Source organism: Chiloscyllium punctatum, chromosome 21 (genome assembly GCF_047496795.1).
Source record: "Chiloscyllium punctatum isolate Juve2018m chromosome 21, sChiPun1.3, whole genome shotgun sequence".
Classification (NCBI taxonomy): domain Eukaryota; kingdom Metazoa; phylum Chordata; class Chondrichthyes; order Orectolobiformes; family Hemiscylliidae; genus Chiloscyllium; species Chiloscyllium punctatum.
Genome location: NC_092759.1, coordinates 16,255,524 through 16,269,468, shown reverse-complemented (window position 1 = coordinate 16,269,468; position 13,945 = coordinate 16,255,524). Strand labels below are relative to the sequence as shown.

The 13,945-nt window shown below is 43.2% G+C and overlaps 1 protein-coding gene across 1 annotated transcript; it reads right to left on the bottom strand.

Annotated features, from left to right (window-relative positions):
• Window positions 1-12,484: 12,484 nt before the first annotated feature.
• On the bottom strand, window positions 12,485-13,306 carry LOC140492457 (probable G-protein coupled receptor 139). Its single transcript, XM_072591346.1, has one exon. The coding sequence runs from the start codon at window positions 13,304-13,306 to the stop codon at window positions 12,485-12,487; it is 822 nt and encodes a 273-aa protein (XP_072447447.1).
• Between the last annotated feature and the right edge of the window lie 639 nt (window positions 13,307-13,945).

The following is a 13,945-nucleotide window of genomic DNA, read 5'->3' as shown; positions in this document are numbered from 1 at the left end:
GCTGGATTTCTTGTGCCAATACCTGTTCTCGCCCTCGCACTGATTTCATCTTTCACTGACAACATTCCCCCATCTCCTTTTCCTTTTCATCTGTCTTTTTTTAAAAAAGATATAATTCTTTTGGATATTCAGTTCCCAGTCTTGCTCATCCTGCAGCCCTGTCTCAATGATCGCACTACTTTATCCAATTGCAGCTCTATTCCGCTGATATTTCACTAATCTTCCATGCATTCACTTTCACACACTCGCTTTCCCATCCACCTTAATCTGCAGGTCAGCCTGCAACCTGTTATCATTAGACTGACAGAACCAGTTCTATCTTCAATGATGCTGGATGCCAGCAGCCAAGATACGCAACTTCTCCACAGTGAATGTTGGCATTAGTTCCAAAGGGAAGGGGTATATAACATATACATGAAGGAAGTTTTGCTAAAATAATACAATGCACGAGTCAAAGCTAATTCGGAATGGTGTAAACAGGTTCATTATGCTTCTCTGAGGATCGATGTGCTGGATTTGCAGGCAGTCCACAGAACTTTCACCAGGTTGATACCAGCTATAGGGGAATTGTATGAGGAGGAGAGATTGATGAGTTTGGGCCTGCACCCATTGGAATATTGATGAACAAGAGGCAGACTTACTGAAATATAAAAGATTCTGAGGGGACTTGACAGGAGAGATGTGGAAAAGCTGTTTCCCCCATGTGTGAGAGAGTCCGGGGTCAGAGGGCACCATCTCAGAATAAGGGATCACTCAGAGATGATGAGCAATTCCTTTTCTTAGAGGGGAATTAATCTGTGGAATTCTTTGCCACGGAGTTTGGGTCATTGAGTGTTTTCCGAGCTGAGACAGACAGATTTTTAATCAGGATGGGATCAAGATTTCGCGGGAAATTGAAAAGAAAGTCGAATTGAGGAATATCAGATCAGCTGCAATCTCATTGAATGTGAGAGTAAACTTGATGGGCTGAATAGCGTACTTCTGCACCCATGTCTGATGTTCTTATAGCAATGTCTGTCGGGTATTAGATTGGTAAAAGTGAAGGGAACCTGTTTTAGCATTTCCCACCTCCCTCGCATTATTGCAATCAGTAATTGTCTGTAATACCTTGAATTTACAATTCAGCTCAGCTCGCTAACATTGCACCCGCTAGTGTCCAATTTCAGCCTTTTATCGAAATCAGACCCATGGTTCCTTCCAGTTGGAAGATTGGTTACCTGAAGTCGGCATTTTCAGGAGTTGATGTGCCAAATGGGTCTGAACACCATCGTTCCTTTCTGACTGATGCAGTGCACCCACAATGACAACACACATTTACTGCAGCTCCATTAACAAAGAGAGCTGCTGAATTAATGTATATTCCCAAACGTTTACAGTCTTTGCTAATTTGTACAATATCTCAAATTGGAATAAGACTTCGTCCATAACAGGAGTTGAAACAATGGCTGAACACATTGCGGTCTCCAACTCGAATACATCACCTCAGACTAACCCAGCATCTAAAACCACCACTGCATTGCAATCCAATAGTGCTTTTCAGACCAATACATCTCTATAGTGACACTGACTCTTAGTTGAATAAAGATCCTCAAATTGATTTCCTTTCTTAAATAGAGCTCAAGTGAATAAATCTTCTTTAACTAGTGTAGTGTCTCACACTCATGCAGCACCTGAATACAGGTCCTCCGTAAATAAAGCACTTGAAATGTTAAAATATCTCAGCTGATTAGTGTTGCAAATGAATACAGTGTCTCTATTTAATACAACACTTCAACATGTGTAATTTATAAAGAACCTCCCAACATAACAAGACAACTCAATCCTGAACTGAAACTAACCATGAAACTGCTCTATCATTCCAGTCCATTTTGTTTACAAAATGCTCAAACTAACGCGAGGAACAATTCCATTTAAAGCAAATATTACAAACGCAGTGCAGGGTGATCCAGCTGTCTCTGTGATATGCAACACTGAACCAGCACATTATTATGTTGTTAGTCACAACTGGCAAAAGCGAAACCAGCCCCCTCCCCACACCCCAAAGCTTTTCAGCGTTTAATTGATCATTGTGACTTACCCGGGATGCCAACGGTTACAAGTACAAGGTAATATATTCTAACCACCTCAAGAAATACCTCAATCATTTTCCTTGTGTTGGAGTCCCTTTGTGTTGCAGTAGATTGCTGCCAATTAGTTTCTGAGGTGAAACAGTCCCAGTTTATACCCTGTAGTATGTCCACTGGGACAGCAAGGTTACAACATCTGAAGAAGGGTCACTGCACTCTCTTTGTAAACTATGTTTTCTCTCTCCACAGATGTTCAGGTTTTCCTGCTCTCTCTCTCTCTGTTTTCAGAGGTTGACTTATACTTCAATTATTTTGTCCAAACTACCAACCCCTGTCACAGAAATGACCGGATCTGGTAAATGTTATTTGCAGGTGTTGAAGGGGAAGTTACACAGAATATTGAATTTGGCACCATTAAAAAAAGGAATCAATTTGAGGAGTTTTATTCAGCCGAAGGTCAATGCCACTTTTAAATTGTATTGGTGAGAAAAACAGCATTGGATTGTAATGCGGTGATGATTTTAGATGCTGGGTTCGGCTGAGGCAATGTATTAGAATTGGCTGGGAGTCACCAATATTAGTCATAATGCAAGAATATTTACCTTCTCAGACATCGCTGTGGCCTTGCTTCAAGAGAGGACCAAATGCATGTGTTGAAGCAAACAAATCATTTGTTTAGCTGTGAGATGTTGGACAGAGGATGAAGAACTGGGAGCACTCCAGGGCTTCATAGGTAATGCGTTGATGGACAAGAGTCCAAGGAAGGCTGACTCACAGGCCCCTGGATCTCCTCCAAGAATAGGGTCTGGTGGCAGTTCCCAAATCCCAGCCCATCTGCATTGGGACGTTAAAGCTCATGAGGTTTGCACCAACTATCCAGGCAGCCAACTGAAAAAAAAGTACGCCAAGGAATTCCAGTTTCCGTGACAACGCACATTTTTTTAAATGCACATTATAGCCTGGATGTTGAAGATAGAATCTCCAACCTTACTCCCATGACATACCCTGTTTTGGGAAGAATGTTATTAAGCTAGAGAGAGTTCAGAAAATATTTACCAGGATATTGCTGGGAAGGGAACGCGAGAGTTGTCGGGAGAGGCTTGTATAGGTTGAGTTTTTTCACTGGAGCACAGGAGTTTGGGAGTGACCTTATAGCGGTTTATAAAATTATGAGTGATATGGGTAAGGCAAATGGCAGCTGTCTTTTCCTTTGTGCTGGTGATTTCAAGACTTGGGTCGGGGTGTTCATATTTTTACAGTGAGAGGAGAACAACTTAAATACGACCTGAAGGGCAACATGCTTTTACACTATTGTGGTTCATGTGTGGGATGAAAGTCCGGAGGAATCATTGGATGTTGATTCAGTTCTAAATAAGAAATATTTGGAGGGATATGGGTCAAGTGCAGGCATGTGGGACTAGTTTATGTTGGGATTATGGTCGGCACAGACTGGTTGGACTAAAGGGTGCTGTGTGACTGGGTGAGCAGGAATCTTTCCCTCTCCATGAGCCCTCTGTTCACGGGTGTAGGAAGGATGAGGAAGTTGATGCTCTAACAATTCGATCACGCCCTTCCTTAGTCTCCTGTAATGACAAAGCGTTGTCGATCTGGAGATGTTAAAGGAAATCAGAGAGTGCTGGAGTAACTGCTCAAAGCATCTTTCAGAGAGCTAGAGAGACAGTTGACATTTCAAATTCAAGATGAACCTTCCTCAGCATCGAATCTCAGACTGGGACTGAAATATGAGACATTAAAGGCAAGGGGTTAGCACACAACACTATCACAATACAACACAAAGAAGTTCATTATTTAGACAGTTCTAACCCAATTCAATTCCATGACCGAGCTCCTGGTCAACTGATATTGCTAATGTGTCACAACACATGACATCGCAGCTAAAGCTTTGGAAGTTTACTTGCTTTCCTTCTAGATGAAGAAAAAGCAATGCAATATCCAAGTCTTAACACTGCAATTCCTGTCTGGTGGCACAGAGATCACTGGGTTAGGAATATGGAGCGGATTAGCAATCTAGAGATATCGGTTCCAATCTCAGCCAGTGGCATAATTTTGAGTTGAGCAAAAGACAGGATCAAAAAGCTAGCCTCATGGTAACCATGCTAAAGCCCATCTGGTTCAAAAATGTCCTTTAGGAGAGGATAAATGCTGCCTTTAACCAGTCTGGGTGACATTTGTGTTCCAACATGGGGTAAACGTGTCGTGGAGAAAACATGGAGAATCACCAGGAGACGCAGAGAGTTCTTCAAGAAATAGGTCTTTTATTTACAAAGGAAAAACCGTGACACTCAAAAAGCGAATTCTTGAATCCGCCCGAACCTCAGGGTCTGTGACTCTTTATACCTCTTTATGATCATGTTTTTGTTTGCTTATCAGCATGTCCAACTGTGTTAATTAAAACTACCTCACTCCAGAAACCAATAATGTTAGTTCCGATTATCTCTTTACTTCTGCCACTATAGTTTTTTCCAATATTCAACTTAATATTATTCTAATGTCACGATTAGATATTTTCCTACCCCATCTGCTCCAATGGTCTCCTGTCCCAGGACGACCCTGCTAACTACTGATTAAATATTTGATGTCACGTTCTGCCACAAGGGTCTCAAGCAATCTGACTGTACTATTAATTAAGGGTTGACTGTCCTGACCTAAATATGTATCGTCATGACCTGTCCCAACTTGCCATGATGATATCTTGTCCCACCATAGTGACCTTTCAGCCCCAGCCTGACTCGACTAATTGATGTAGGTGTATTCCACTATTCTTATCCCATCCTGCCACTGTGACCTTTTGACTAGTGTAGCATTCGACAGACCCCTTGTAACAGATCACCAGTGATCTTCATGCTTTAACACTTCCCATGCCTTCATGCTCTTTATTTTCCATATTCCCCCCTTTGAGACATACTGATCTCGTCTTGAGAAAGAAGACAATCAGCTCAGACCATCTGTTGTCCAATACAAACAGTGGAGGTCCCAACATGGACTGAATAATTTTTGGAGTCTGAGTCTTAAAGGGTTCTTCCTCCGCTCCTGGGGTCCCTTGGGCCAAACACCTGCCCTCCAATAGCCAGAACAGGTAAAAAAGACCCAAGACCCCTCACAATCTAGGACCTGCGTGTCCTTCAGATGTATCATTGGTGTCTTCGTGTGGTAGTTGTCAGATCATAATAGTAGAGCAGTGGGGCTCCGTCAAATGAGGAAGCACTTTCGAGGGTAGCTGAAATGACCACAAGTTTCTGTGTTGCGACGTGAACTAAAAAAGACTTAATAAAAGGTAAGACACAACAAAAGACGACGGTGACAAGTAAAACCGAATCTTGACAAACCATGCTCCCCAAGACCCTAATATATTATTCAACCAATCAAAAGCCTGATGACCAAACCCCACACTGTCTTTTAACTCCTGTCTCAGATTCTTTACTTTCTCCACTGCTTTAGTTAAAGATTCCCCAAGTCTAGTATTGCTGGGAAAAAGGTACAGCAATGTTCCCAAAGCATCACACCTGCCCTCCCCATTTCCTGCTGGTATCCAATCTAAGGCCTGTCTGTTTTGCCATGTCATTTTGATAGCAGCATCCAATTGTTCATCCAAGGCCACAAGGGCATCGTCAGTATAGTTGATACATCTCTGCTGGTTGTAATGAATGTAATTAATCTATTCAACATCTTGCTAATCCCTAGGACTGTAATGAGACCCTCCCAGCCAGTGGCAATCTCATTGCAAGCCTTAAACCCATTAGGGGTACCTCTTGGCTGTCCTATGCTTTCAATCCACCCAGGACATTGGTCACTTTCCAGTTCAGGTGCAACCCTTCCTTCATGTACAGGTCCCACCTTCCCCAGAAGACATCCCAATTATCTACATATCTGAAGCCCTCCCTCCTACACCAGCTGCGCTGCCACGTGTTAAGCTGCGCCCACTCCCTGATTTGTCCTTGGCTGCTTTTGGGAAGCGAGAAACGCGATTGCTTTGCCGCTTGCGAAGATTTCTGCATCCTCGCTCTCCACCGGAGTTGTGCCGAAGGACTGGAGGGAGGCAAATGTAATTCCTTTCTTCAAGAAAGGAAATAGGGAAATCCCCAACTATTACAGACCAGTCAGTCTCACGTCTGTCATCTGCAAGGTGTTGGAAAGGATTCTGAGGGATAGGATTTATGACCATCTGGAAGAACATGGCTTGATCAAATGCAGTCAGCACGGCTTTGTGAAGGGCAGGTCATGCCTCACAAATCTTATTGAGTTCTTTGAGGATGTTACTAGACAAGTTGATGAGGGTTCGAGTAGTGGATGTTGTATATATGGACTTCAGTAAGGCATTTGATAAGGTTCCCCATGGTAGGTTCATTCAGAAGGTCAGGAGGAATGGGATACAGGGGAACTTAGCTGTCTGGATACAGAGTTGGCTGGTCGATAGAAGACAGCGAGTGGTAGTGGAAGGAAAATATTCTGCCTGGAAGTCAGTGGTGAGTGATGTTCCACAGGGCTCTGTTCTTGGGCCTCTACTCTTTGTAATTTTTATTAATGACTTGGATGTGGAGATTGAAGGATGGGTTAGCAAGTTTGCAGATGACACAAAGGTTGGAGGTGTCGTTGACAGTATAGAGGGCTGTTGTAGGCTGCAGCGTGACATTGACAGGATGCAGAGATGGGCTGAGAGGTGGCAGATGGAGTTCAACCTGGATAAATGAGAGGTGATTGACTTTGGAATGTCGAACTTGAAAGTTGAGTACAGGATTAAAGACAGGATTCTTGGCAGTGTGGAGGAACAGAGGGATCTTGGTGTGCAGGTACATAGATCCCTTAAAATTGCCACCCAGGTGGACAGGGTTGTTAAGAAAGCAGATGGTGTTTTGGCTTTCATTAACAGGGGGATTGAGTTTAAGAGTCGTGAGATCTTGTTGCAGCTCTATAAAACTTTGGTTAGACTGCACTTGGAATACTGTGTCCAGTTCTGGTCACCCTATTATAGGAAAGATGTGAATGCTTTGGAGAGGGTTCAGAGGAGGTTTACCAGGATGCTGCCTGGAATGGATTGGTCATGGTAACCGCAGGATTATGCAGATGGGTGAGATGTTGTTCTGAGTGTCAGTACAGACTGGATCGGCTGAATGATCTCCATGTGTAACCGAGGGATTCTATAAGCCCAACCTATATCCTCAGAGCTTGTAGCTGTTGCACTAGCTGATCGTGACTATAGCCTGGAGGTTCACACAATCAATTCACTGACTCCTACCCTTGGATGTCGTGTGGGTCCAGTGGAATGATGACATGAGTTCACTCAACAGCCAGAGTCCACTTGCAGCATCAGAAGGCTCACTGCCTACATCTCTGTTCCTCTCTGTCTCTCAGTCAGCTGAAGCTCATAGCGAGTGCACATTTATTGGATTCACCTTCAACATTGCCCTCCCCCCCCCAACCCCCCAACTCCATCCCCGAGGCTTGTTGTGTTGGACAGTGGGCAATGTGAGTCGGGTCATGTATCATTCATTTCCTTTAATTGTCGTAACTCCAGAGACAACGCCCAGAGGCTGCTCAGCAGAATCCAGCCTCCGTGTGACAGCTTCTTTGCGAAAACTGCTTCCTCCAGATAGTCCGAGGTGGCACGGCTGGGATTTTGTTCCAAATGCGACGCCTCCCCCCATGAAACCTTAAGAGCCCCAAAACGTTAACCACGTGTCTAGCACACAGAAACCACCATCAGAATACCATTTAGGGACTAGGAATGCTTCCCCAGTCTTCTTCCCCTCAAACATTTTCCCCATTCCCTACTTGCAATGCCAAGTATGTTTTAACTTGTTTTCTGACCAAATGAATTGTTACCTTAAAATTAGCTCACGGGCTCTTTCATGCCCCATCGAATTGATGACAAGAAAACGCGGGCACTTGAACCTGAAGCAAATTTATTAGTTTAATCTATGTAATATATGTCAGAGACATGTGCTAACTAATGAATGAACCATTTCTATTAAACCCCAGAACATACCCAATACCATATCCAAACCAGTGAGTCCCACCCACTGCCTTCTGTTCATTGGAGTTTTTTAGAGCTCTCTCTCTCAGATTACACGGCACCAGCCCCACAGTGAGGCATCCGAGAAGTGGGACAAAGTACCTGATACTCATCCCATTCAGAATCCAAGACGACGTGTTGAATTTACATTTCATAATGACGGCAGCACTTTTCCAACCTTTAAATTGGACTGAGAAACCAATCCAGGTGGACCCAGGTACCCTCACTCCTCTGTCTACCTGTGACTCCACTTTCAGAGAACTGTGCAGTTGAACTCCAAGGTCTCTCTGTTCCAGTTCAAATAGGCATATCAGTGCCGTGTGATCACCTCCCAGTCAATACAGTTTGACTTTGCGTCACTCTTGTTTTAATATGTCTTCTCTGTTCCTGTGGATTGTTCCTTGCCATAACAATCCTCAATGCTCTGGTTTGAAGATATCATTGTTAACCTTCACATTACGGCTCTCTTCAAGCCACTCATCACGGTGAAATTTATCAATGTTCCTTCAGTCTCACTGCGAGATACTGGAACTCCCTCCGTGACAGCACTATGTGGGAGCCCCTAAACCACAGGGAGTGCAGCAGTTCAAGAAGGCAGCTCTTCTCCACTTTCTAATGGGGCAACTTGGTATGAGCAATACATACTACAGCAGGCACTGATGCCTGTGTCCCAGGGCTGAATAAAATAAAGTTGGATTTGAAAGAAGATGTCAGGTGGAAAGAGAGAACGAAAGAAGTCTGTGACTGGTAGAGTGTCTCAGGGGTTGGTGCTGGGCCCATTGCTGTTTGTTATCTATATCAATGGTTTGGATGAGAATGGGCAAGGCATGATTAGCTAGTTTGCAGATGACACTAAAATAGGCGGTGTCATGGACAGTGAGGAAGGGTATCAGAAATTGCATCAGGACCTTGATCAGTTGGGGAAGTCGGCCGAGAAATGGGAAATGGAGTTTAATATGGAGAAGTGTGACGTCTTGCATTTTGGAAATTCAAATCAAGGCAGAAGTTTCCTGGTGGATGATGTGGCCATCAGAGTGTAGTGGGACAAAGGGACCTTGGAGTGCTGGCGCACAGTTTCTGAAAGTGGGATTACATGTAGACAAGACAGTGAGGAAGGCTTTTGGCACACTGGCCTTCACCAGTCAGGACACTGAGTATAGAATTTGGGAAGTAATGTTACAATTGTACAGGACATTGATGAGGCCACACTTGGAGTATTGTGTTCAGTTATGGTCATCTTGTCGTAGGAAAGATGTTATTAAACTGGAAAGAGTGCAGAAGAAATTTACAAGGATGTCGCCTGGACTAAATGGTCTGAGTTATAGCGACAGTTTGGACAAGCTCGGGCTTTTTTCTCGAGAGCGTAGGAGGCTGAGGAGGAATCTGGTAGAGGAATATAAGATCATCAGAGACATGGATACGGTGAATGTACTCAGTCTTTTTTCCTCAGGATGGGAATCAAGGACGAGAGGGGCATCAGTTTAAGGTGAGGGGAAAACAAGAAAATGGAACCTTTACACATAGAGTACGGTTATGGAATGAGCTGCCAGTGGAAGTGGTTGAGGTGGGTACATGAACAACATTTAAAGGGCATTTGGACAAATGCATGGATTGCAAAGGTTTAGATGGATATGGGCCAAGTGCAGGGAAATGGGTTTAGCGCAGATGGACATTTTGGTCGGCATGGACCAATTTGGGCCGAATTTCTGTCTCCGTGCTATCGGACTCTACAACAACAGTTTGAGACATCAAAGGAGACAATTGGAGAAAGTGAAAATTAATGGAAAGAGGAAAATGAGGAAGGGATTGGGAAAGGGAGACCGTGAAACTGCTGGATTGACATGAAAAGCAAATCTGATTCCCTTTGCTCTTCAAGATGGGATATCCCATTTCCTTTCCCAATTTGTGCCGTGTGTGCCTCCAGACGCCCAGCAAAGTGATTAACTCGCTTTCTTACTACCCCCTTCAAACTGCAATGGAAACGTTAAACAAGAATAAAACCAAATCCCCACTTGGTGTTGGCCCAAAGACCGGAAACGGTGAATACTTACATCACACTGCCCTCCTCACTTGTACAATCACCGGCAGAGTTTTCTCGTTGGACTGCTCATGCAGCAGCCCGATGTAGTCAGACTGTCTGAGTCACATGTTACAGGCAATGTGCCAGGTTCCTTCAATCCAATCCTGGCAAATCCTTTAACACCAGTCTGATAAACCCACCACTGGTGGACACGGCAGTGTGGTGTACAGGAGGGAGTTCACAACATTGACTCCAGAATGCATGAGGTCATAGAGTTTTGACATCACGATCCACTGTATCTTTTCTTTTCTTCATTCAGAGGATGTGGATGCTGCTGGGGCAGGCTAGCATTTATTGCCCATCCCTACTTGGTCGGGGACAGACAAGAGATGATTGAATTGATATCCATCTGGACTCACTTGTAGGTCAGACCTGGTCAGGACAGTGGTCTCCTTCGCTGATGACATTGGAGGAACAAATGGCCTCTTCCAACAACCAGCAACAGTTTTGTGGGGTATCAGAATCTGAACGGCACTTTCTTATTGTAAAAGATTGAATTCAAGTTTATGTCGAGACACTATGCAGTTCGCCATAAACTCTACATAATCAAAGAATGGGAGGTGATAAATGCATATCATACCACCAATTGATTGAGTAGGATTCCTCTGTTTGTAATATTTTATAAATTCCATGCTTCTTTGCGAAACATCTCACTCAGCAACAGCATACCATGACTTCTTATGGAAGGAACAGCCATGACTGACAGCCATGTACAATTCATTCACATAGCAGACAATTTAGAAACACTTACTTTGTATAATTCTTCAGACATTTCGCTTTAGCATGCCCTCGCTCTGAAATTATCCAGTTGTATTGTTTCTTGTTCTTATTGTCGGTTTGTAAGGGCCAGTTAACTGTGTTGTATGTGTAACCAACCTGTAGCTATTAAACAATATTTACGTGTTTGTATAAAGTTTTGATAATCTGTTTTGAAGCTACCAAGGGGTGGTGCATCGTTTTGGGCTTCAAAATGCTATCTTCAAACCAGACCATTGAGGGTCAATCATGAAGGATTAATTGCTTACCAAGAAGCAATGGAAGGAACATGGAAGGATACATAAAACAGGCCTGTTGTGAAAGTTAGGGGAAAGTGAGGACTACAGCAGTTGGAGTTCAGAGTCCAGAGCGTAGTGCTGGAAGAGCACAGCAGGTCAGGCAGCTTATGACAGAAACGTTGATTCTCTCCTGCTCTTCGGATACTGCCTGATCTGCTATGCTTTTCCAGCACCACACTCTGTTGTGAAAGATGGTCTGTTTTGACTGGGAGGTGCCTATGTGACACTCAATTGTCAATGAAAACTGTCTTGTTGTGTAGTTGCTCGGAATCAACTGGATTTGTTTCTGGTGGTTGGAAGAATCAGTTTTCAAGGTGCTGTCTAAGAAGGCACTTTTGTTATTTGGCTAGTCCAAAAATTTCAATGCTGTTCCTTGGATGTGGGCATAAATTGTTCAGCCAACAATTCTTGGCCATTTCTAATTGCCCCGTCGAATTGTGCAGGATGTTGCGATGGGTCTAGAGGCATCAAACTACCATTAGTGAGATTCTTCCTAAGAGTCCCTTGATAATAAAAGGGCTCAGTACCATTGAGAGAAGACGATTTGACATGTGAGCAGAAGTTGGCGATTTTCTTTCACGAGGTGAGGAGGTGTGAGGAGCTGACACAAATGAGGAATTGAAGACACAGGGCAGTACAGTCATATTTTTATTGAATGTTGGAACAGGAATAGAGGGATACTGCATGTATTCGTTGTGTTCTCTGATCTAATGATACCATTGATCACCTTTTCTCTGTCTGCCATCAAGAAGCAAAACTGACACAGGAGCAACATCAATCATGATCACAGAATTCTTACTGGGCCCAGTGTAAAACTAATTGAAAGGCCAATATTATATCAGTGTTTGAGAAATGAGAGAGGGATATGTTTGTATTACATTTGACCGCGCTGCGAGAGAGCACACAAAGCGTTTTAAATCATTTAATATTCAATGAATAGTTCAGGAAAACTGGATTCTGCAGGGTCAGCACTGCAATTCAATTCAAACCTCTTTCTCACTTCATCAGCTTTACATCTGGACACTGCTCTGTCTGGCTACAGAGTACAAGTGAACTGACTTTTGTAGATCACATCATTAAGGTTTTCCACAACGGACTGCCAGCAGCTGAACTGTCAGTCTAAACACTTCTCAGGAGAGGCAGGAAACAGTGTCACACACACATATATTTTGAGATCCTGGGACATGTTAGGACCAACCATGAATAGAATACAGGTGAATACAGCTCTGGAAAGAGCTCAGTTTTTTTTAAACTACTTAATTAATGTGGTGATCAGCTTCCCTGGATATTTCAGCATGGTCCTGAACTGCTCTCTGAACTTCGTATTAGTCACTCCATAGATAAAAGTGTTTGTACAAGAACTTAAAATCTGCAGCATGTATCCGACTTGTTCAAAGACGATGAGAGAATCAGTATAATCTGCAAAGTTAGCTTCGGTGATGTTATAATATAAGAATTCTGCGACCGTCGTCAACCACAAGAGTGTGAAACTGCCAGAAACAGCAAACAGCAAGATCACAGACTTCCTTCTGCTCGCCATTTCTGGGTCTGTGTTATTCCCTCCTTTGCTCTGGCCCCTCAGTCCCTGACGGACATGGCTGCTCACTAGAATATGTCTGATGGTCAGAACATTGAGCAGCAAAATTAAAGCGAAGGGAAGTAATGGCGTTAGAACTGAATCAAACCAGTCAAATATCACCCACCCAAGATCAGTAAAGTAGTTTTCTTTTGTAAAGCAGTCCCATGGTACATTGTCAATGATCTCACCATGTTGTAAGGTAAAGTAGAAAGGAAGGCTTTTTAGACCGAACAGTAGAGAGGTTGTTGTAATCACCACCACTGCAGTTTTCTCAGTACAATATTTTCTTTTCAGCTTCTGGCTGCAAATGGCAACAAAGCGATCGAAGGTGAAAGTGACTGTAAACCAAACTGAAGTATTTGTAGATATGTGACTGAAGACAATAATAATACTACACACAGGAGTCATATCGAGGAAGGAACCCCGGAAGTAATAATAACTGATACGATACAATACAACCTCATTAATTACAACCAGTAGATCTGCTGTCGCCATGGCTACCAGTTATCGACTGATGCAAACAGAGAGCACACACTTTCCTTGGGACAGGATCACAATCGCCAGTAAATTAACTGCATAATTGAGAAGGAGAAACAGGGAGAGGAAATTACTGATAAACAACTCATTCTCCATGCATGAGAACAGAGAATAAAATCTGTACTGTGTATGATATCAGCATTCTTAGCCCTGCAGAATGCAGTAGCATAATATTGTTGGATATTCCTGAGGGAAAAGGGATTTTAAGCTTGTAGGACAGTGTGTTCTGAACCTGGAGTAAGTGAGTCCCACCGTCCCGTCATCAATGTGAATGGCTGCAGCATGTAGCAGCTTGTTTAGACCTAACGTTTTGCAACGTTGATGTTGAGGACATGCCTATGTTAGACCCTTCAAAACGTTGTTCTGCATTTTCTTACAATTCCTGCTTTTATACTCATTCCTGTCAGTTCCACTTCTCAAATACCTGATAAAATCCTTTTGATCTTTCATATGGACCTTCATATGTTTCCACAATTGCAAAGGAAAAACGAAATCTTTTCTTTGTTCCCCTCAATTTTGTTGTCAATAAACATTATTTTAAATTGTCAGCACAAACATTATAAGCTGTTCTGTTTTCTACTCAATGTTAATGAGCAA

Bases quoted from the DNA above. Each gene is read 5' to 3' on its own strand.
- LOC140492457 (XM_072591346.1), bottom strand. From the start codon at position 13,306: ATGGCGACAGCAGATCTACTGGTTGTAATTAATGAGGTTGTATTGTAT.